Source organism: Coregonus clupeaformis, chromosome 20, assembly GCF_020615455.1.
Source record: "Coregonus clupeaformis isolate EN_2021a chromosome 20, ASM2061545v1, whole genome shotgun sequence".
NCBI lineage: Eukaryota > Metazoa > Chordata > Actinopteri > Salmoniformes > Salmonidae > Coregonus > Coregonus clupeaformis.
This window is the reverse complement of record NC_059211.1, coordinates 35,015,127-35,039,087: the sequence shown is the minus strand read 5'-3', so window position 1 is coordinate 35,039,087 and position 23,961 is coordinate 35,015,127. Positions and strand designations below refer to the sequence as shown.

Sequence of the window (23,961 nt, the reverse complement as noted above, 5' to 3'; positions counted from 1 at the left end):
TGCGATGAGGCGGTAAGGAAGTAGCCCGGGCCTTGCTGAACACTGCCTTGAACCGATGGTAAACACTGGGGACTCGGGAGACGTCAACAGACTCTTGAAACTGGGTACTAGGGGCTGAGGGACTCTGTAGCATGCAGGTGAGTTGGCAGGCGGGACCCCAGCTTAGAATGGTGCCCGTAGGCCAGTCGATCTGGGGATTATGTCTGCATAGCCAAGGGTGACCCAGGATAATAGGATACTCGGGAGAGTCAATGAGATAGAAGGTCTCCTCCTGCTGGTGTTGAGAGATGGTAAGTCGCAGGGACTGAGTCGCCTCGGTAACCTTTCCTGGTTCCAGAGGTCTGCCATCTAAGGCTGTAACTGCCTGGGGTTGAGGAAGTAGTTGGGTAGGGATCTTAAGTTCCTTAGCCAAGGTTACATCCAGGAAATCACCTGCGGCACCGGAATCGATCATAGCCTGGACCCGATGCTGGTGGCCCCCCCAGGACAGAGTGGCTGGAATAGCCAGGACAGCGTTAGTAGGAGGCGCTCTAACTCTCCCCATCACAGCCCTCCTGTAGCTGGGCGGGGACAGGCGTTTCCCGAAAGCTCGGGGCAAGCGGAGCGGAAGTGACCGGCAACCCCGCAGTAGAGGCACCGACGTTTCCTCATGCGACGTTCCCTTTCGTTGGGAGAAAGCCTGGAACGGCCTAACTGCATGCTCTCCGGGGAATCCTGGAGCAGTTCAGGAGCCGGGGAAGCTCTGAATGACGGAGTCCAAACAGGAGAAACAGAGCTGCTCAGAGGAACTTGGGAATGAGACACCTGACGGCGAGCCGTTCTCCGCTCTCTTAGACGATTGTCCAGGCGGATGGCCAAGGCTATGAGGGACTCGAGATCACCAGCTGGTTCTCGGGTGGCTAACTCATCTTGAAGGGGCTCAGATAACCCTCCCTGAAAGCAGACCCTCAGCGCTTCATCATTCCATCCGCTCCTTGCTGCTATGGTCCGGAAATCAATGGCAAAATCTGCCGTGCTTGGGGCCCCTGACGGAGAGACAGTAGGCGCTTGGAAGCCTCCCGCCCACTGACAGGATGATCGAACACCCGCTTGAACTCTTCTACAAATGCAGCGTGGGAGTCACAACAGGCCTCCTGGGACTGCCACACCGCAGAAGCCCAGGCGAGCGCCTTGTCTGAAAGAAGGGTAATGATGTAGGCAATCTTGGAACAGTCTGTGGGAAAACTTGAGGGTTGGAGCTCGAAGGTGAGGGAGCATTGGGTGAGGAAACCCTGGCAAGAGCTTGGATCCCCAGAAAAGGGCTTGGGAGGTGGTAGTCGGGGCTCCGCCAACCGAGACGACCTGTCGTCACTGGGGGGGTGACCTGGGGGAAGGGAGAGGACCAGGGAGGCGTTCAAAGAGCTGGCGGAGGGAACTCATCATTTCGGCCAGGAGTTGAGAATGACTAGCCATCAGCTCCTCTTGTCGGCTGAGAACGGCTTCATGGCGCTGGAAAGAAGCCTCATGTCGAGTGATCACCGCCAACAGGTCCGGGGAACTGAGTGTTTCTGGGTCCATGATTGACTTGGTTATTCTGTCACAAGCCGGGCTAGAAACTCCGGTCTCAGATGTGGAGAGCTGGGGGTACTACCCCTTAGCCACAGAGGAGGTGTTGTAGGACCCAAATGAAACACCCAAGGCAATACTCCAGGCAAGTAGATTTAATGTTCCAAAACAGGAGGCAAAACAAAACAACTCCACGAGGGGAGAAAAACAAACTAAAGATAACTTTGAACAACTTACTAGGACAGACACGGTGGGACAAAGCAGGAGACACATAGTCAGGACGCAATAACCAAGTGAGAAACAAGGGGAAAACACACAGCTAAAATACACAAGGGGAAACAAGGCACAGGTGACCTGGATCAAGCTAATTAGAACACATGAGGAAGAACTAAGGCAGAGGGGAACACAGATGACCTCTAGAGGCCCGGAGACAAACAGGAGGCAGGAAGCTGACACACACGAGGAAGAACTAAGGCAGAGGGGAACACAGATGACCTCTAGAGGCCCGGAGACAAACAGGAGGCAGGAAGCTGACAAATAGACTGTACATGGGATACATATTGGCTTGTAGAGAGATCAAATCAAATGTATTTGTCACATGCGCCAAATACAACAGGTGTAGACCATACAGTGAAATGCTTACTTACAAGCCCTTAACCAACAATGCAGTTTTAAGTAAAAAATAAGTGTTAAGTAAAAAATAGATACAAATAACGTGAAAAACACACACAATAGCACAATTGGTTAGGAGACCGTAAAACGGCAGCCATCTCCTCCGGCGCCATTCATACGTTTTCTACCTGTCTCAGCTAAAGTGGGATGGGAAATACTCAGTAGGGTCTCTACTAACCAATGATGTGTAGTTTTGGAGGGGCTGTGTCATACATATCCAGCAACACAGCTTTAAATGATCTGGTGCTATCCATGGTCCTGACATCAATACAGACAACAACAAAAAACACACACACAAAAACCACACTTTTTTTAAATCAAAATGAAAATCTATTTTATTTACCTGTTAAATGTCATTAATATTTACCTGGGCTATTAGGAAACAGTATAATCACTCTTTCTAAACAGCAATGGAGAAATGTATTTACAAGTTGTAGGCCAATATGTGCTGCTTATCTATTAAGGTTATTAGGCCTATTAAATAATAAATTATAACAGAGACAAGATTATTTACAAGCTATATTGTAATGATTATCGATCAAGGTCAGCAAAGGCACTTTTTGTAGAGTTTAAAATGCATTACAAGGGACAACAAGGCTACAAGGCTAACAGTACACAGTATAATCAAGCTTTCAGAACAACAATGGAGAACATTATTTACAAGTTATATGCCTCTATGTGTTGCATCTCTATCAAGGTTAGCAGTATACAGTAAAGGCCTATTAACCAAGTTTTCAAAACCAATAACAGAGACAAGATGGCACGATAATACATAATACAGAGACGTGATGATTATCTGTCAAGGTCAGCAAAGGCATTTTCTGTAGAGTTTAAAATGTATTACGTAGTAATTTTCTCACTGATAAGTCAAATAAAACATACTCTCGCATGCCATTGTGACAAAGCGTATTCACATCGCCCTCTAATAAGACTGCTTATGAGAATAAGCACACATAAACACCACAACTACTACCATCTGACTGTTTTCTAAAATAGGGACACCGATGAGAAAATTAATTGTTTAGTGTCACATCTACCACAACACCATGCATTGCCAGATACTGTAAAGCCAGGTATTTCTGAAGTGGAAGTAGTGTATCCTTTAATTCTCTTTCATACTGGCTTAAGGAATCCATCATTTTAAGATATAATGTAGTGCAATTACTGCTACTAACTACACTGAGTGTACAAAACATTAGGAACACGTGCTCTTTCCATGACATAGATTGACCAGGTGAATCTAGGTGAAAGCTATGATCACTTATTGGTGTCACCTGTGCCATTCAGAGGCGGAATGGGGCAAGACACATTTTTTAAAATGCCTTTGAGCGGGGTATGATAGTAGGTGCCAAGCGCACCGGTTTGAGTGTGTCAAGAACTGCAACACTGCTGGGTTTTTCACGCTAAACAGTTTGCCATGTGTATCAAGAATGGTCCACCACCCAAAGGACATCCAACCATTGTACCCCTCACGTATTTGGTCATTGAACCACTTGTGGTCATTGCTTAACCTTTTACTACAATGGGCTAAATCAGGGTCACACAGAGTGTTTCTTGGTAGTCTTAAACAAATCTCCTTTGAAACAAAAGTATACACCTCACACACATGGTTATGGGCTTAAAAAAAGAAGACACCTGTACCATGTCAGATATAGAGTTGAAATGTATTACATTTTGAGTCTGCATTCCAATATTGCACTTTATATACATCACAGAAGACTGAAAAATATAAAAACCATTTGACATAGAAACACCGGATTTTCGTTTATTTTATTTTAAATAATGTTATTAATTATTAAATTATGAAAATTATTAATAACATTCCACCCATGAGGCCACTAGGTCATTTGACTGCAGGAAAGGGCTACTATGTTACAATCCTCTAGTAAGTGGAGATGGAATAGTTTTGGTTGTCTTTGGAATCTTCAGTTTAGACCCAGATTAGTCATTCTTTGTGCATTTGTCAGAGCACAGATTACTTTTGTCTTTCTGAAGACAATGTAGAACTTTTCCCACTGTGTTTCTTTTCATATGATACCGGATCGAACACAGCTTTCTTCAGGAATTCTTGGACCTTCTCTAAGGTAAAGCCAACAGTTGATTTTGATACATGAGTGCAGTCAATATACCAGAGCTTGCCATGTAGTGTGTACGATTTCACAAATGGGCCAACTAATAATCACTTGTATTTTCTCACAAATGACAATTGCGACCAAAGTGGGTTTAAGAAAATTGTTAAAAGGCTATGCATAATTGGGTTGATATACACTACCAGTCAAAAGTTTGGACACACCTACTCATTCAAGGGTTTTTCTTAATTTTTACTATTTTTTACATTGTAGAATAATAGTTAAGACATCAAAACTATGAAATAACACATATGGAATCATGTAGTAACCAAAAAAGTGTTAAACAAATCAAAATATATTTTATACTTCAAATAGCCACCCTTTGCCTTGATGACAGCTTTGCACACTCTTGGCATTCTCTCAATCTGCTTCACCTAGAATGCTTTTCCAACAGTCTTGAAGGAGTTCCCACATATGCTGAGCACTTGTTGGCTGCTTTTCCTTCACTCTGTCGTCCGACTAATCCCAAACTATCTCAATTGGGTTGAGGTCGGGGGATTGTGGAGGCCAGGTCATCTGATGCAGCATTCCGTCACTCTCCTTCTTGGTAAAATAGCCCTTACACAGCCTGGAGGTGTGTTGGGTCATTGTCCTGTTGAAAAACAAATGATAGTCCCACTAAGCCCAAGCCAGATGGGATGGCATATCGCTACAGAATGCTGTGGTAGCCATGCTGGTTAAGTGTGCCTTGAATTCTAAATAAATCACAGACAGTGTCACCAGCAAAGCACCCCCACACCATAACACCTCCTCCTCCATGCTTTACGGTGGGAACTACACATGCGGATCAAAATATATTTTATATTTCAGATTCTTCAAATAGCCACCCTTTGCCTTCTTGACAGCTTTGCACACTCTTGGCATTATCTCAGCCAGCTTCATGAGGTAGTCACCTGGAATGCATTTCATTAAACAGGTGTGCCTTCTTAAAAGTTAATTTGTGGAATTTCTTTCCTTCTTAATGCGTTTGAGCCAATCAGGTGTGTTGTAACAAGGTAGGGGGGGGTATACAGAAGATAGCACTATTTGGTAAAACACCAAGTCCATATTATGGCAAGAACAGCTCAAATAAGCAAAGAGAAATGACAGTCCATCATTATGGAAAATGTCAAGAACTTTGAAAGTGCAGTCGCAAAAAACATCAAGCGCCACAGGAATGGAAGACCCAGAGTTACCTCTGCTGCAGAGGATAAGTTCATTAGTTACCAGTCTCAGAAATTGCAGCCCAAATAAATGCATCACAGTCACAGACACATCTCAACATCAACTGTTCAGAGGGGACTGTGTGAATCTGGCCTTCATGGTTGAATTGCTGCAAAGAAACCACTACTAAAGGACACCAATAATAAGAAGAGACCTGCTTGGGCCAAGAAACATGACCAATGGACAGTAGACCGGTGGAAATTTGTCCTTTGGTCTGGAGTCCAAATGTAATATTTTTGGTTCCAACCGCCGTGTCTTTGTGAGACGCGGTGTGGGTGAACGGATTATCTCTGCATGTGTAGTTCCCACCATAAAGCATGGAGGAGGAGGTGTTATGGTGTGGGGGTGCTTTGCTTGTGACACTGTCTGTGATTTATTTAGAATTCAAGGCACACTTAACCAGCATGGCTACCACAGCATTCTGCAGCGATTCACCATCCCATCTACCTCCAGGCTGTGTAAGGGCTATTTTACCAAGAAGGAGAGTGACGGAGTGCTGCATCAGATGACCTGGCCTCCACAATCCCCCGAACTCAACCCAATTGAGATAGTTTGGGATGAGTCGGACAACAGAGTGAAGGTCCTGTACTGTGCCTTTCTAGACATTAACATTTAAATTTTAGTCATTTAGCAGACGCTCTTATCCAGAGCGACTTACAGTTAGTGAATACATATTTTTTTTATACTGGCCCCCCGTGGGAATCGAACCCACAACCCTGGCGTTGCAAACCTTACAATCTGCCGAGAGTAGACCCACAAGTTATCCAAATGGACTTAATGGAATGAAACATTCAAATAACAGGGCTTTTGCACCATTATTAAAATGACATTTTCACTGCAGTTTACAGCCTTGAGTAGAATTGTACTCAATTGTACTCACTTGAAAACAATAATGCAAATATTCATTGCATTGTGGTTTTATTGTAATGAATACTCAGGGAGAAAAATGTGTAGATTCACGCGCAGAGCGTGGCAGGTGTTTATTTAGCCTTCGCAAAAGGCAGGAATCGTGGTCACAGGCAGGCAATGGTCATACACAGGTAGGCAAATAGGCAGGAGAATCAAAAACTAGGACCGAAGGCTATAACTGGTTCTCACAAACGAGCTATAAAAAGGCTTAGTAGAGTCAAAACAAACAACACCTCACAAGGCACACACAGAAAGAACTGAACTAAAAAAGGAGCTGATGAGACCAGGTGAGTAACTAACACAGGTGAAATCAATGAACAAATATGAAAGACAGGGCTACGTTCAAGAACACAAAGAAACAGGGCTACGTACAAGAACAAAAGTTGAACTAAGAAAACAAATACAGAACCTTACAGTTGTAGGGTAGTTTAGGTAGGATCATTTTATTGTCCTTAAGGCCATACAAATTTAATTAACTGTATAACAGATGTATTTTCTTGAAAATGGCCCCGTGTAGCTCAGTTGGTAGAGCATGGCGCTTGCAACGCCAGGGTTGTGGGTTCGTTTCCCACGGGGGGCCAGTATGAAAAATGTATGCACTCACTAACTGTAAGTCGCTCTGGATAAGAGCGTCTGCTAAATGACTTAAATGTAAAAATGTAAATGTAAAAGTGAGGCGAGCCAACACATAAAAAAAAAATCATAGTAACATTTTAAAAACAAAGTTGTACCCCCTTGTGATAATACTAAACAACACCTAGCAACCTCACCAAGAGATTTTAGCCTTTCGGTATTGTAGCAGGGAATACAACTCGGGTTGCTGATGTGAAAGACAAACACCCTACGCATCATGCCAATAGGGTTAACCCACTTGCTTGGAATTGTAACGTGGCTCATATAGCGAGGATTGCTACACTGCCCTCTCCGTACTTGAAGGCACGACCCTGTGCTTCCACTACTCAGCCCCCTAGCAAGTCCGAGCCATGCATTCCGATGGTCGCCTCCACTTCTGACACCAGTGTAGCAAATGGCAGGACAAGGAAGCGAAAATGGGTCAGCTGGCGTGAAAGGGAAACACCCTATGCATTGTGCCAATAGGGTTAACCCACTTGGGAGGAATTGTATCATTACATTTTAGTCATTTAGCAGATGCTCTTTTCCAGAGAACTTACAGGAGGAACTAGGGTTAAGTCAACAGATTTTTCATCAAGTCAGCTTGAGGATTCAAACCAGCAACCTTTCAGTTACTGGCCCAACGCTCTTAACCACTAGGCTACCTGCTGGCCTCATTATGGCTCATATAAAGCTAGGATTGTGACAGCATAGTGGTTTTGGAATGACAGTCACAAGGACCAGGGTTTGAGTCCCAGTCAGGGTACCACCTTAATCCACTAAATTGGTGTGAGGTGTTGGAGAGCATTATTGAAGGTTTTTGGGGAAAAACTTTGAAAAGGACTGTTTCAGCATGCATTGCGGATTTTATAGAGCCGATATGCTATATATCTTACCTTTAGAAATGTTTACTTCAGGCTGACCTACTAGCATCTATTGAGTTGCAATGTCCCATAAATTGAATGTTCAAATCAACTTAAAGTACCTACAAAATTAGTTTTGCAGCTACACAATTCGAAAGGAAGGCTACAGCTACATTTTTTCCTATTACTAACCAGGTTTCCATCGAACCTTTTTATGCGAGTAAAGTGCATGTCGGATAAAAAAATGTAATGACTGGCCTGATGGAAACAGAAAGTTTGTCTGTAAACTTTACAAATGTCGACAAAACAAAATACACTAGAAAAAGTGGATCTTTTCGTGTCTGTAAAATAAATAATGCAGGAAATGTTGATGAAAACGCTTTTATGTGCAAATATTGATATAATAACCATCATATCGGAGTAAGTTTGGATGCACGGGATGACATGTAGTGTGGTCCTCCCACTACGACTCCTTGGGAAAGCTTGCAGTTTATTAGGCTACAGATGAAATAAGTTATGAGGAACTTCACAGGGTGGTGAAAGTGCAAGGTGATGAGCTTGATGCTCCTTTCCAATAAATATCGAGGGTCTTAGTCTGGTGACATGATCATCGATGCTTGGCTGCCATTTGACAAATAAAAATAATCTTGCTCTTTTGCCCATAATAATCTCATCATGTAGGCTATACCTGCGCGCTGTTGGCTAGCTAGAGCGCACATGCCAATACCAGAGTGGGCACACTCACTATATAACAAAAAATAATTGTGAGAAAACCATCAGTAAAGTTGAAAATGCGATGGAAACCCATTTGACTTGTATTTCTTATTTGGTACATGGGAATTTAATGGCAAAGTAATTTTTATGTGCACTACGTCATCACATACAGCCTTTTATCTGCAACAAGTCATTTAGATGGAAACACATCTCTGGTGGGAAAATGTGCAAATAGTTTTTATGCAGATTTTAGAATCTGTCACCAATTAGATGAAAACCTAGCTACTGTTTGCGACTCACAAATTATTATTTTGATTGCCATTATTCGATTCACCAACAATTAACCGATCCCCAACTACTACAATTGCGAAGCACATCATTCAATTTGTCAAAAAGAATAGTTTTTAAATAATGTTTTCATATGAATTAAATGAATCAAATTATTATTATTATTATTTTATTTTTTCAGAAATGTGAAGAGGGCCATCCTCTACAGTGGGGAAAAAAAGTATTTAGTCAGCCACCAATTGTGCAAGTTCTCCCACTTAAAAAGATGAGAGAGGCCTGTAATTTGCATCATAGGTACACGTCAACTATGACAGACAAAATGAGAGAAAAAAAATCCAGAAAATCACATTGTAGCATTTTTAATGAATTTATTTGCAAATTATGGTGGAAAATAAGTATTTGGTCAATAACAAAAGTTTCTCAATACTTTGTTATATACCCTTTGTTGGCAATGACACAGGTCAAACGTTTTCTGTAAGTCTTCACAAGGTTTTCACACACTGTTGCTGGTATTTTGGCCCATTCCTCCATGCAGATCTCCTCTAGAGCAGTGATGTTTTGGGGCTGTCGCTGGGCAACACGGACTTTCAACTCCCCTCCAAAGATTTTCTATGGGGTTGAGATCTGGAGACTGGCTAGGCAACTCCAGGACCTTGAAATACTTCTTACGAAGCCACTCCTTCGTTGCCCGGGCGGTGTGTTTGGGATCATTGTCATGCTGAAAGACCCAGCCACGTTTCATCTTCAATGCCCTTGCTGATGGAAGGAGGTTTTCACTCAAAATCTCACGATACATGGCCCCATTCATTCTTTCCTTTACACGGATCAGTCATCCTGGTCCCTTTGCAGAAAAACAGCCCCAAAGCATGATGTTTCCACCCCCATGCTTCACAGTAGGTATGGTGTTCTTTGGATGCAACTCAGCATTCTTTGTCCTCCAAACACGACGAGTTGAGTTTTTACCAAAAAGTTCTATTTTGGTTTCATCTGACCATATGACATTCTCCCAATCCTCTTCTGGATCATCCAAATGCACTCTAGCAAACTTCAGATGGGCCTGGACATGTACTGGCTTAAGCAGGGGGACACGTCTTGCACTGCAGGATTTGAGTCCCTGGCAGCGTAGTGTGTTACTGATGGTAGGCTTTGTTACTTTGGTCCCAGCTCTCTGCAGGTCATTCACTAGGTCCCCCCGTGTGGTTCTGGGATTTTTGCTCACCGTTCTTGTGATCATTTTGACCCCACGGGGTGAGATCTTGCGTGGAGCCCCAGATCAAGGGAGATTATCAGTGGTCTTGTATGTCTTCCATTTCCTAATAATTGCTCCCACAGTTGATTTCTTCAAACCAAGCTGCTTACCTATTGCAGATTCAGTCTTCCCAGCCTGGTGCAGGTCTACAATTTTGTTTCTGGTGTCCTTTGACAGCTCTTTGGTCTTGGCCATAGTGGAGTTTGGAGTGTGACTGTTTGAGGTTGTGGACAGGTGTCTTTTATACTTATAACAAGTTCAAACAGGTGCCATTAATACAGGTAACGAGTGGAGGACAGAGGAGCCTCTTAAAGAAGAAGTTACAGGTCTGTGAGAGCCAGAAATGTTGCTTGTTTGTAGGTGACCAAATACTTATTTTCCACCATAATTTGCAAATAAATTCATTAAAAATCCTACAATGTGATTTTCTGGATTTTTTTTTCTCAATTTGTCTGTCATAGTTGACGTGTACCTATGATGAAAACTACAGGCCTCTCTCATCTTTTTAAGTGGGAGAACATGCACAATTGGTGGCTGACTAAATACTTTTTTTCCCCACTGTATATAGTCAATTTAATTTGTATGGCCTAAACAAGATCAATAGGGGAGCTTTTTGAGCTGCATGTCTCATGTCTTGACTGATCTTTAATGCGAATTGACACACAAAAAAATACACTACCCTCCCCATAGAAAAAAAAAAAGGTTTGACAACCTTCCCCTATTTTGGACCAGCCCTCCCCCCCAGTAAATTTTGATCTGTCCTTAATTGCTTTGTAATGCTCCAGAGATCTTCCTCGGAGAGCTCTACCAATCCTTAGTTTTTTTCTTAAGCCTCTTTTCATGTGAAAGTACTGATGATCCATTATTCTTCTCAGGTATTGAAGAATTCTCCTCTTAACATAAAGAGCGGTCATCATGGATCCCAGAAGTCACCACTGGACCGAGCCAGGCCCTGGTCGTCACCCCCAGAGACCCAGGGAGAGAGAGGACTACCATAGGCCTGCTCACCCTCACCAGGGGACTGGAATCGGGAACTACCCACCAGCACCAAATGCTGGGGACGCTATCACTGGGCACTACCCACCACCACCGGACCCCAGGGAGAGGGAGAGGCAGTGGTCACGCCAAGACCCTCGCTACAGGGGCTACCTCACCAGCCCTCCCCCTCCCAGACCACCTCCAGAGTTCTCTCTCAGCTCCTACAGCACCACCCATTCCAGAACAGCTTACGGCAGACCCCACTCCACGATGGGTTACATCAGACCAGAGCCACAACACTCCAGACCCCACTCAAGGTTTGTACACATAAACTGACTGTAACTTATTATATTATTGTCAAAAGTCAATGTCTCAATTTGAAAACGTACAAATAAAGTATATAAAAAAGAAAGAAACTGACTGTAACTGTAACTATCCACTATTCATTGAGGAAAAGGTTAAACTACTGTATCTCTCAGTATTATTGATTGTGGTTTGGTGGTGACACTTGTGAAATGCCAGCTATTTATTATGTGGACCCTAAGATACAGTTTTTAATAAATAATGTATCTTTATATGATCAGAAATGGATCTATGATATCTTTATATGATCTTATTGTTTACAGGCAAGCATATGACTACCCACCCCAGATTTACTGGGACCATAGTCAGGACTATGGCTACTATGACCAGGGCTATTACAAAGGACATTACCCAGGTACTGACATATTGTTATCAGTGGATTACAGTGATGCATTATATTACACAAGTATTGCACTCCTGCTTGCAAAGCAACTTAAGCTATTATCAGAGTTATAAAAATGGCGGCAGGTAGCCTAGCGGTTAAGAACGTTGGAACAGTAACTGAAAGTTTGCTGGTTCGAACCCCTGACCTGACCAGGTGTAACCTTACCCCTAGTTGCTCTGGATAAGGCTGTCTGCTAAATGACATAAAGGTAAATGTAAAAAATTTGCTTAGCAAGCTGGGGAAGGTAAATTAATTAAATTACTAACACCCCGTAGCACTCACTTCTGTCATCATGAAGTGCTTTGAGAGGCTAGATAAGGATCATATCACTTACCCGACACACTAGAACCACTACAATTTGCATACCGCCCCAACAGATCCATGGATGGCGCCATTGCACTGCATGCTGCCCTATCCCATCTGGACAAGAGGAATACCTATGTAAGAATGCAGTTAATTGACTAAAGCTCAGCCTTCAACACCATAGTGCCTTCCAAGCTCATCAATAAGCACGGGGCCCTGGGTTTGAACCCCGCCCTGTGCAACTGGGTCCTGGGCAGACCCCAGGTGGTGAAGGTAGGCAACATCACCTCCGCTACGCTGATCCTCAACACGGGGGCCCCACAAGGGTGCGCGCTAAGCCCCCTCCTGTACTCCTTGTTCACCCATGACTGCGTGGCCACGCATGTCTCCAACTCAATCATCAAGTTTGCAGACGACACAACAGTAGTAGGCCTGATTACCAACAACAATGAGATGGAGGAGGTGAGGGCCAGGAAAATAACCTCAACGTCAACAAACGAAGGAGCTGATTGTGGTCTTCAGGAGACAGCAGAGAGAGCACAGGGCTGCAGTGGAGAGGATGAAAAGCTTCAAGTTCCTCTGCGTGCACATCATTGACCACCTGAAATGGTCTATCCACACAGACAGTGTGGTTAAGAAGGCACAACATTGCCTCTTCCACTAGGACCCTCACAAACTTCTACAGATGCACCATTGAGAGCATCCTGTCGGGCTGTATCACCGCCTGGTACTGCAATTGCACCGTCCGCAACCGCAGGGCTCTCCAGAGGGTGGTGCGGTCAGCCCAACATATCACTGGGGGCACAGTGCCTGCCCTCCACGACATCTACAGCACCCGGTGTCACAGGAAGGCCAAGAAGATCATCAAGGACCTCAGCCACGGTGTGTTCACACCGCTACCATCTAGAAGGCGGAGACAGTACAGGTGCATCAAAGCTGGGAACGAGAGACTGAAAAACTGCTTCTATCTCCAGGCCATCAGACTGTTAAATAGTCACCACTAGCCGGCCTCTGCCCAGGACCCTGCCCTGAACTTAGTCACTGTTACTAGCCGGCTACCACCCGGTACTCTACCCTGCACCTTAGAGACTGCTGCCCTATGTACATAGTCATTGGACACTGGTCACTTTAATAATGTTTACATACTGTTTTACCCACTTCATATGTATATACTGTATTCCAGTCAAGGCTCATCCTATATAACTACTGCTGTACACACCTTTTCTATTCATATACTGTCCATACTGTCTATACACACAATCATATACATATATATTTATATTTCGGACTCTGACATTGCTCGTTCTGATATTTCTTCATTCCTTTCTTTGATTTGATGGGATTTGTGTGTATTGTTTTGTATTGTTAGGTGAGCTAGAAACATAAGCACTTCGCTGCACCTGCGATAACATTAGCAAAATATGTGTACGCAACCAATAACATTTTATTTTATTTTATTTCAACATATGCACCACAGTACAAAGGTAATTCATGTGTAAAGAAGCAAAACTAAACAATAACTATGTGCAAGTAAGCAACATGATTGATACAATTCTCTGTAATTGATATGATCCAGATGCAGGTCAATGGGCTCCCCAGGAACAATGGAGATCTGACCCGTATCAGGAGAGGAGATATGAGCAGGACCAGACTGGCAGTGGCTACCCAGAACAACAAAGGTTAGACAGAAAGACGTGACATTCATGATATTTCTTTCATTGAAGGGCATGAATTCAACCCTATTTCTTCTTCTTCTTCTAATTATTTTTCAGGTATGACCAGCGAAGAGCCAGCTCTCAGCATGACTTCAGAGGCTCTGATGAAGATCGTTCTAAAGAGAATGAGGAGGCTGGTGGAGATGTAAACATCTAAATATTATGATTAATAAATGATATTAATTTCTTATGACAAAGATACAGATCTGTGTTGCTGTTTGCCCACTTTGGTGAATACTTACTTTGGGAACTTGGTTGTATGATGTTCTCCATCCCTGCCCATTCTCCTATCTTGGTTTGACTGGTCTTGTCCTCCAGGCCTGCTCTTATGCCGCTGGGGCTCTGGTCATCTCCAAGGCCTCAGGCCTGTCCTCCAGTAGCTATGAGTTGAGCCAGTACATCAACGGTGCTGAACAGACTGACCCTGCCCCACAACCCACCTGGAGCACAGCAGACACAGGTAATAATTGAGTTACATATAGGTCTGTCTCTTAGAAACAGGGGTCATGCTGTTCTCTGTAGGGTTGGTTGTATTCCACTAATAACAAAGGAGCACGATGAGGCTAACTGTCCATCCTCAAGTCTAATGAACACTCATTACAGCACAATGAATATCTCCCATGAAGGTGATAATATTATTAATGATAATAATGCATGTTCTCTCCTTAGAGCATGCAGCAATTCCCCAGGCGACTGCCCCTCTGAAATACACTTTGCCCCATGCTCTGGTCAGCTTTGGTCCAGCCGGACAGTTGATCCGGATTAGTCCTGGTCTGGCCATGCAGGGAGACCCAGGGAAGGTGGAACTACACAGTCTGGAGGTACAGTTCTAGGTTAAAGGAGCAGGACAGAATCAGTACGGAGAATAGTAGGATATACAGTTGAAGTCAAAAGTTTACATACACTTAGGTTGGAGTCATTAAAACTCATTTTTTTAACCACTCCACAAATTTCTTGTTAACAAACTATAGTTTTGGGAAGTCGGTTAGGACATCTACTTTGTGCATGACACAAATAACGTATAATTCATTGTATCACAATTTCAGTGGGTCAGAAGTTTACATACACTAAGTTGACTGTGCCTTTAAACAGCTTGGACAATTCCAGAAAATGATGTCTTGGCTTTAGAAGCTTCTGATAGGCTAATTGACATCATTTGAGTCAATTGGAGGTGTACCTGTGGATGTATTTCAAGGCCTACCTTCAAACCCAGTGCCTCTTTGCTTGACATCATGGGAAAATCAAAAGAAATCAGCCAAGACCTCAGAAAAAAATTGTAGACCTCCACAAGTCTGGTTCATCCTTAGGAGCAATTTCCAAATGCCTGAAGGTACCACGCTCATCTGTACAAACAATAATACGCAAGTATAAACACCATCACGCAGCCGCCATACCGCTCAGGAAGGAGACGCGTTGTCTCCTAGAGATGAACGTACTTTGGTGCGAAAAGTGCAAATCAATCCCAGAACTACAGCAAAGGACCTTGTGAAGATGCTGGAGGAAACAGGTACAACATTATCTATATCCACAGTAAGACGAGTCCTATATCGACATAACCTGAAAGGCCGCTCAGCAAGGAAGAAGCCACTGCTCCAAAACTGCCATAAAAAAGCCAGACTACGGTTTGCAACTGCACATGGGGACAAAGATTGTACTTTTTGGAGAAATGTCCTCTGGTCTGATGAAACAAAAATAGAACTGTTTGGCCATAATGTCCATCGTTATGTTTGGAGGAAAAACGGGGTGGCTTGCAAGCCGAAGAACACCATCCCAACCGTGAAGCACGGGGGTGGCAGCATCATGCTGTGGGGGTGCTTTGCTGCAGGAGGGACTGGTGCACTTCACAAAATAGATGGCATCATGAGGAAGGAAAAATATGTGGATATATTGAAGCAACATCTCAAGACATCAGTCAGGAAGTTAAAGCTTGGTCGCAAATGGGTCTTCCAAATGGACAATGACCCCAAGCATACTTCCATAGTTGTGGCAAAATGGCTTAAGGACAACAAAGTCAAGGTATTGGAGTGGCCATCACAAAGCCCTGACCTCAATCCTATAGAAAATGTGTGGGCAGAACTGAAAAAGTGTGTGGGAGCAAGGAGGCCTACAAACCTGACTCAGTTACACTAGCTCTGTCAGGAGGAATGGGCCAAAATTCACCCAACTTATTGTGGGAAGCTTGTGGAAGGCTACCCGAAACGTTTGACCCAAGCTAAACAATTTAAAGGCAATGCTACCAAATACTAATTGAGGGTATGTAAACTTCTGACCCACTGGGAATGTGAAGAAAGAAAGAAAAGCTTAAATAAATCATTCTATCTACTATTATTCTGACATTTCACATTCTTAAAATAAAGTGGTGATCCTAACTGACCTAAGATAGGGAATCTTTACTAGGATTAAATGTCAGGAATTGTGAAAAACTGAGTTGAAATGTATTTGGCTAAGGTGTATGTAAACTTCCGACTTCAACTACATGGCAGAATTGTTGTGGTGAACTAGCAGGTTCTAGGAAGAGGTCACAATCATATAATGAATAGAGTAGGCATCAAGGAAGGGCTACATTACTGGGAGATTAGTTTCGGTTTGGAGGAACTGTTAAGCTGTTTTTATCAGTATTGAGCTGGTGTGTGAGAAGTTTCTGTTAATGTGTTACTGAGAGGCTGTCTGTCTGTTCTGTCTGCAGATCATTCTGGGGGAAACACAGGAGCAGCAGGACATGAGAGAATTTCCTGGACCGCTGGCTAGGTATTTTACACTCTTAAACACAATATCCAAACATCCATGCTACTCAGTATGTGATGATGTATTGTCCATGCATGCAAAATAGGAGACACTGACCAAATAACCACTCCCAACAAAACTGTTCTAGAGAGAGTAAAAACAGGCACACAAAATGCATTGAAAACATGAATGTTTACTGTTATAATGGTGGCTATTAGTATTATGTGTGTATTTCTCTCAACGGGCATTTTTTCAACTCCTTCAAAGGGAAGACCTGCACAAAGTAGATGCCATCTCTTTTGCCCACCAGATGGCAGAAGCCTGCATGAAAGATGAAAAGCTACAAGACAAGGGCTCTGCCGCCCTCCTTTGGAATCTACTGGTACTGCTGTGCAGACAGAATGGAGTAGGTGTACTATATATCTCCTCACACTCTTACAGTAGGTGTACTATATATCTCCTCACACTCTTACAGTAGGTGTACTATATATCTCCTCACACTCTTACAGTAGGTAAAACTATTTTTGTCTTAGCACTCTTGAAATATCACAAGTTGGCCAAGATGGTCCAAAAGTAAACTAAACGCCCACCCACATACTCATTCTAACATTACCCTATCTTTTTATCTCCCTGGATTCATTCAGCGTATCGTTGGTTCAGACATAGCAGAGCTGCTGATGAGGAACTCTCAGGGCCATGGTGGTTCAGGGGGCAGTGAATCAGAGGCCCCTACACTCATAGGTAATAGTTTTTTTTAAGCGTCTGCTAAATGGCATATATAGGTAAAGGACTCTACACCACACATACTGAGGAAGACATGTTGTTTTTTATCTATTGGACATGTTGCTATGAGTTAAAAATACATCAAATAAAGCTTGTAAATAATTGCAAATTATATCCAAGTGAGTCCTGGCCTTTTTTCACTTTTTAAACCACCCTCATAGACCTGAGTGAGGGCCCTAGTCCTGAGACAGACCCCTTGGATGGAGCAGATCTGCTGACAGGGACAGCCACTAGTGTCTGTACGCCTGAGTCCACAGAGAAGGACATGCAGGGATACACCAAGCTTCTCCTGGCTGGACGGAAGAAGGTCAGGGTGATCTCTTGAACAACATATAATAATATATTTTAAAATGGTAAAGTAATCTCCTATTTATTCTGAGATTAATAGATAGTGTCTATGATTAACACCATGGAGACAGCATAGTGATAGCTGTCTGACTAATGTTACACCAGGGCTATCCTCTTACTCCTCCAACACTGACCCCTGACCCTGTGTTCTTTCACACCACCTTCACCCCTGCCTATGCCTCTCCCATAACTCCCCCACTCCTCCCCCACACCTCATGTCTCCTCCAGATACTTCAGGCATAATGTTTGAGTTTCACAGATCTCCATCTGCTAGTGCCCCCCCCCCCCCCCGTCTCCCCCTCCACCTACCCCATGCATCCCCGACGCTTCCCCAACTGTACCTTCACCCCTCCCTAAACCTCCTCATGCATCCCCCAAACCTCCCCTATGCCTCCCCCACGGTTCCTCCACCCTTCACTCACGTCTCCTCCACACCTCCATTATGGTTCTTTCACAGGAGGCCCTGGAGTTGGCCATGAAGAGGGGACTGTGGGGCCACGCCCTGTTCCTGGCCAGCAAGATGGACAACAGGTCCTATACCACTGTGTTGAACAGGTAAGCGCATGAGAAACATTATCTTTGAGACATTACAGTGATTTTAGAGATAATACACTATTGATTCAAGGTCAGTGATTTGTAAAGGAGAACTACAGGTATCTATAGACTGTATAAAAACAACACATCTTACAGACTACATTTGAATAAACCCAAAAGTGATATAATGTTATTGGTAATAGTTTTTTTGTCATAATCCATTTTCTCACAACATCTCGGCTCATTGTCATCGTTCTGTGTCTGGCAGGGAGGGATAGTGGGATGGGGAGGAGGATGAGGGGGCGGGGGGGGTAAGGAATAGGGGGAGACTGCAGGGATGAGGAGTGAAGCTTGGGGTGAGGGATAGGGACAGGGGGAGGACTGAGGAATGCCTGGTCTCTGGGCAGATCATTGGTCTGTCTCTATTGCAGATTTATGGACCTCACGCAGGTTGTTTGCAGTTCTGTGGGCAAAACCCACATCCTCACTTACATGATCTGATGATAGGTGTCGGGGTTGTCAACATACTCAGCACACAGCGCAGTGTTACATATTAATATAGCGTTACATATTCATATGCTGTTACGTATTCATATACCGTTACGTATTCATATACCGTTACATAGTAATATACCGTTACATATTCATATACCGTTACATATTCATATACCGTTACGTATTCATATACCGTTACGTATTCATATACAGTTACATAGTCATATACAGTTACATATTCATATACCGTTACGTATTCATATACCGTTACGTATTCATATACCGTTACATATTCATATACCATTACATATTCAGTATTTCGGTAGGTATTTCTTTTTTGTAATATTAAATTACTTCTTTTTTTTTTATAAACAAAAAACATAAGCGTTTCTATTTCTGTTACCCTGAACAGGGGTGGATTTTTCCATGTACAGTATGGCCTTACATGTTCATATCTATTACATATTAATATCACATTACATATTCAGTATTTTGAATTTCCATGACGTGGGTGGTTCTATTTGCAGCACTCAGTGACAGGAACTGTGCAGGGGCGGGATTCTTTCTATGTACAGTGACCTTACATATTCATATCTATTACATATAAATATTGAATATTACATATTCAGTTTTTCCATGGCGTGGTCATCTCTATGGCAGGTTTACAGGCCAGCTAGCTCCCAGCGACCCCCTACAGACCCTGTTTCAGATGCTCTCTGGGAGGATCCCTGCTGTTTCCACGGTAAAACAATGCTTAATAAATACATAAACATACCACAGTACAATAGTTGTCTATTCTATTGTGCCCTTCCTTCCTTGTGTAATTGGTGCTGGTCTTGGCACATTTACTGTAGTTGACCAGTTCATGCTTTCAGTGGCTGTTGTGTTCATTGTACTGTAGTTGGTAATTATGCTAACAATGTACAGTACATGTATGTTGCACCAAATTGTAATATAACAATCTGGTAATAGACTGACAGTGTGTGTGTGTGTGTGTCCTCAGTGTTGTGGAAGTGACAAATGGAAAGACTGGGAGCCTCACCTGGCCGTCATGCTGTCCAATGAGACGGGAGATCCTATCACGCACCAGAAGAGCATTATTACCATGGGAGACACGCTTGGTATACACGCACGCACGCACACACACACACACACACACCCCCCTGTTCATTTACATTTTTACATTTTAGTCATTTAGCAGACGCACTTATCCAGAGCGACTTACAGTTAGTGAGTGCATACATTTTTCATACTGTTCCTGGCCAGCAAGATGGACAACAGGTCCTATACCACTGTGTTGAACAGGTAAGCGCATGGAGAAACATTATCCTTGAGACATTACAGTGATTTTTGAGATAATTCACTATTATTTTCTCACAACATCTCGGCTCATTGTCATCGTTCTGTGTCTGGCAGGCAGGGATAGTGGGATGGGGAGGAGGATGAGGGGGCGGGGGGGTAAGGAATAGGGGGAGACTGCAGGGATGAGGAGTGAAGCTTGGGGTGAGGGATAGGGACAGGGGGAGGACGGAAGAATGCCTGGTCTCTGGGCAGATCATTTGTATGTCTCTATTGCAGATTTATGGACCTCACGCAGGTTGTTTGCAGTTCTGTGGGCAAAACCCACATCCTCACTTACATGATCTGATGATAGGTGTCTGGGTTGTCAACATACTCCGCACACAGCGCAGTGTTACATATTCATATACCGTTACATATTAATATAGCGTTACATATTCATATACCGTTACATATTCATATACCGTTACGTATTCATATACCGTTACGTATTCATATACCGTTACCCCCCACACACACACACACACATTTCTACTGGATTGTAGTGGCTGTGTTTCTATTCTCCTCAGAAAGGTTTTGTCTGAGTCCCAAATGGTACCATAGTGCACTATATAGGAAATAGGGTGCCATTTGTTACATAACCTTAGTGTTGTCTCTCCCCAGCCTCCAGAGGGCTGTCACATGCTGCTCATATCTGCTATCTGACGGCTTACGCTCCTTTTGGCGTCTACACAGCCAAGACAGAGAGACTGGTGCTTCTGGGCAACTGCAACAGGTGAGCTCAGCTGTAATATGACCCAGATTCTGTTAACGCTCCTTTCACTTGTCAACTTTCTGGGTGGTGATCCCCTCTTTCACTATTATATCTTCCTAACGAGGGGGGAATGTCCTCTGGGACTCACTGTAGAACAGCACAGCAAAATGTCTTGCAGAACAGGGATGTCATGCACCCATTTCTGAGGGGTACACACGATGGAGGTGCCGATGTGAGGGTGGATGCTCCTATGGGCATGAAAGTAATAGCTCTTGATTGCGGTAACTAATGCCACAACATAATGCTGCTATTATCGTAGCATGACTGGTATGAAAACCACTAAGTCCTACTTAAAGGCCCAGCACAGTCAAAAACGTGATTTTCCTGTGTTTTATATATATTTCCACACTATGAGGTTGGAATAATACTGTGAAATTGTAAAATTATGTTAATGCCCTTTTAGTGTAAGCTGTTTGAAAAGGCCACTTGAAATTCCAGCCTGTTTTGGTGGGATGGAGTTTTGGCCTTCCTGGTGACATCAGTTAATACAGGGTTTCCCAAACTCGGTCCTGGGGCCCCCCCTGGGTGCACGTTTTGGTTTTTGCCCTAGTTTCTTTTTTACCATTTTAATTTGAAAACAATCACAGTAAGGTAGTTAATTGTTACCCAGAAATTATTTGATATTGAGCTAGAAACGCCTTTTAAAGTAACTGTCCAGTGTTTCCATATTTCTATGAAATATTACATATAATTAATTAAAATATGAGTGAAATAGTTTCCCTTCCAAATGTTTTTAATTAGGTATGTTAAAAAGCAGCTTTTCTGTGTTGGAATGGTGTGGGCGTACCCTAACAACAGAATGGTGTGGGTGTATACAGGTTCTTAAAAATATTCATGCAAGTAGGCCGCTGATTGGCCAGCTCAGCCAATGAGCCAACATGACATCATGTTCTATGAGGAAATAGCAAGCATTTTATTAAACGGTCTTGTTGCGATACAAGTTTAAAGTGGAGTTTTTTAAGTGTTTATTTTCTCCAATGGATGCTTTGGCCAAAAATACGAGTATAGGACAAGTCAACAACATTATTTGGGTATGAGTTAACAGAATATTAACTTTTAAAAGTTAGATTTTTACTGGACAGTTACTTAAGCCTTCTTAAGACTTAGTCGGGAAGCTAGTAGGTAGCAAGTAGTAGTAGTAGTCCCAATGGTAACTTTTTTATGTTTAAAAATGATGTGAGAAACTATGTCACACAACGTCTGCTAAGAACTGAATGTGTTTTCCTCCCCCACAGTCTCCCATTCAAAGAGTTTGCTCAGAATTCTGCCATTCGGTGCACAGAGTTATTTGAGTACTGCCAGAGACTTGGAGATAAATTCTTCTGTATCCCCCCTTTCCAGGTAGTTAATATTCATTTTTTGTGTTTTTTATGACTAGTATGATTTGTCCATAATTTGCCAGATTTGGAACTCATAAGTCAATACAGAGTTGTGATTCCATCAGTATTTTGCTATTAAGCTTTCTCTAGGCCAGGATACAGTGAAATGATGTTTAGCTTTTTCCATGTGGCTACTGTAGGTTGTGCTGTTGTGTTGTTGTCTTGTTACAACCTGTTGTGTCATTCCCAGGTGTATAAGTTCCTGTATGCGTGTCGTCTGCTGGATGCGGGGCTGGCGTCCCAGGCCTTCCACTACTGTGAGGTGATAGGGATGTCTTTACTCAGACTGCAGGAGCCCAGCATGGTGCTGCTGGGAGAGCTTATCAAGGTAGAGCACTTTATCATGATACTCTGACATATACACATCATATGTAGCACTTCGGCGCTAGGTAGACTAGCGGTTAAGAGCGTTGGGCCAGTAACCGAACGGTAGCTGGTTCGAATCCCTGAACTGACTAGGTGAAAAATCTGCCTGTGTGCCCTTGAGCAAGGCACTTAACCCTAATTGCTCTGGATAAGAGCGTCTGCTAAATGACTAAAATGTAAAGTCATGATACATTCATGCACACCTATCTATGCACTTCCATACATACGCTAAACACAGTCTGCAGGGAGAACTTATATAAGTAGCGTACTCTGACATGTACTGTATGTATCATACACTCATTTTATGCCATATTGCATTCCTAGTATCCAATCACTTCAGGGCCTGTATTCATAAAGCGTCTCAGAGTAGGAATGCTGATCTAGGATCAGTTTTCCCTTTTAGGTCATAATGAAACCATTACATGGACAGGAAGGACCTGTTCCAGGGGGTACCAGATTAGGCACTAATCTACTGTAAAGGAGTGCCTTAAAAACACTAGCGGTGTGTGTGTGTGTTTGCTCAGCACTTTCCCTGTGTGTGTGTCCTCTCCTCCCAGCTGGCAGAGCGGCTGAAGCAGTGTGAGGGAATGGGACAGCTCAGTGACACAGCTGACAACAGGCCTGGACAGGAGCCTGACTGGCTAAAGCAGCTGAGATACAGACAGCAGGGAATACAGGTGACCACACCACAATGCATCATAATTTTACCCGTCCTCTCTCTCTCTCTCTCTCTCTCTCTCTCTCTCTCTCTCTCTCTCTCTCTCTCTCTCTCTCTCTCTCTCTCTCTCTCTCGTCACATTTTCACATGTTCCTCTGTTTGTGTTGGAGATGATGATTACGTATTTACTATAGTCCAGCTGGCAAGACTAGACTCAGGTTTTTAACTTGCCACAGTCAGCACAATGGTTGACCTTACATAGACACTGGTAACATTGTTATTACTACATTATAACCCCTTCGTACCATTCAAATGATATAGTTCAAACAATACCAGACCCTTATGATCTTAATTGTGTATTTTTTGTCTCTTCCAAAACATTCTCTACACATTATGATGCTATGGTTAAAACATATGTATTTACTTAGATGGGGAGCAATGGTTGTAGTGATACATACCAGTCACCAGCAGAAGGGAGTGCATTGGCCCATGAGGAGAGCAGAGTGTATTCAGGTAAACCTACAGTCCCAGATCATTATTTCAATGGACAATTAATAACAATTTATTGGACTCATATAGCACTTTTCCAGATGATCAAAAGCGTTTACATAGTAAGGGGGAACTCACCTCATC

The 23,961-nt window shown here is 43.2% G+C and overlaps 1 protein-coding gene across 5 annotated transcripts in view; it reads left to right on the top strand.

Annotated features, from left to right (window-relative positions):
- The window catches only part of sec16b (SEC16 homolog B, endoplasmic reticulum export factor), a 35,826-nt gene that overhangs the window by 4,676 nt on the left and 7,189 nt on the right, over positions 1–23,961 (top strand). For 4 of the 5 annotated variants that reach the window (XR_005994516.1, XM_041840256.1, XM_041840254.1 and 1 more), the window contains exons 3-20: positions 11,060–11,479; positions 11,789–11,880; positions 13,790–13,892; positions 13,986–14,073; positions 14,247–14,388; positions 14,598–14,749; positions 16,615–16,676; positions 16,920–17,058; positions 17,297–17,393; positions 17,597–17,742; positions 18,241–18,338; positions 19,473–19,554; positions 19,816–19,933; positions 20,775–20,886; positions 22,161–22,266; positions 22,495–22,632; positions 23,228–23,347; positions 23,757–23,841. Coding sequence is in view for 4 of the 5 variants with exons in the window: in XM_041840256.1 (XP_041696190.1) it covers positions 11,100–11,479; positions 11,789–11,880; positions 13,790–13,892; positions 13,986–14,073; positions 14,247–14,388; positions 14,598–14,749; positions 16,615–16,676; positions 16,920–17,058; positions 17,297–17,393; positions 17,597–17,742; positions 18,241–18,338; positions 19,473–19,554; positions 19,816–19,933; positions 20,775–20,886; positions 22,161–22,266; positions 22,495–22,632; positions 23,228–23,347; positions 23,757–23,841 (2,260 nt within the window). In the remaining variant the exon portion in view is untranslated. Of the gene's footprint in view, positions 1–4,269; positions 4,302–11,059; positions 11,480–11,788; positions 11,881–13,789; positions 13,893–13,985; positions 14,074–14,246; positions 14,389–14,597; positions 14,750–16,614; positions 16,677–16,919; positions 17,059–17,296; positions 17,394–17,596; positions 17,743–18,240; positions 18,339–19,472; positions 19,555–19,815; positions 19,934–20,774; positions 20,887–22,160; positions 22,267–22,494; positions 22,633–23,227; positions 23,348–23,756; positions 23,842–23,961 lie in introns of all 5 variants that reach the window. The other variant, XM_041840255.1, reaches the window with a different exon arrangement.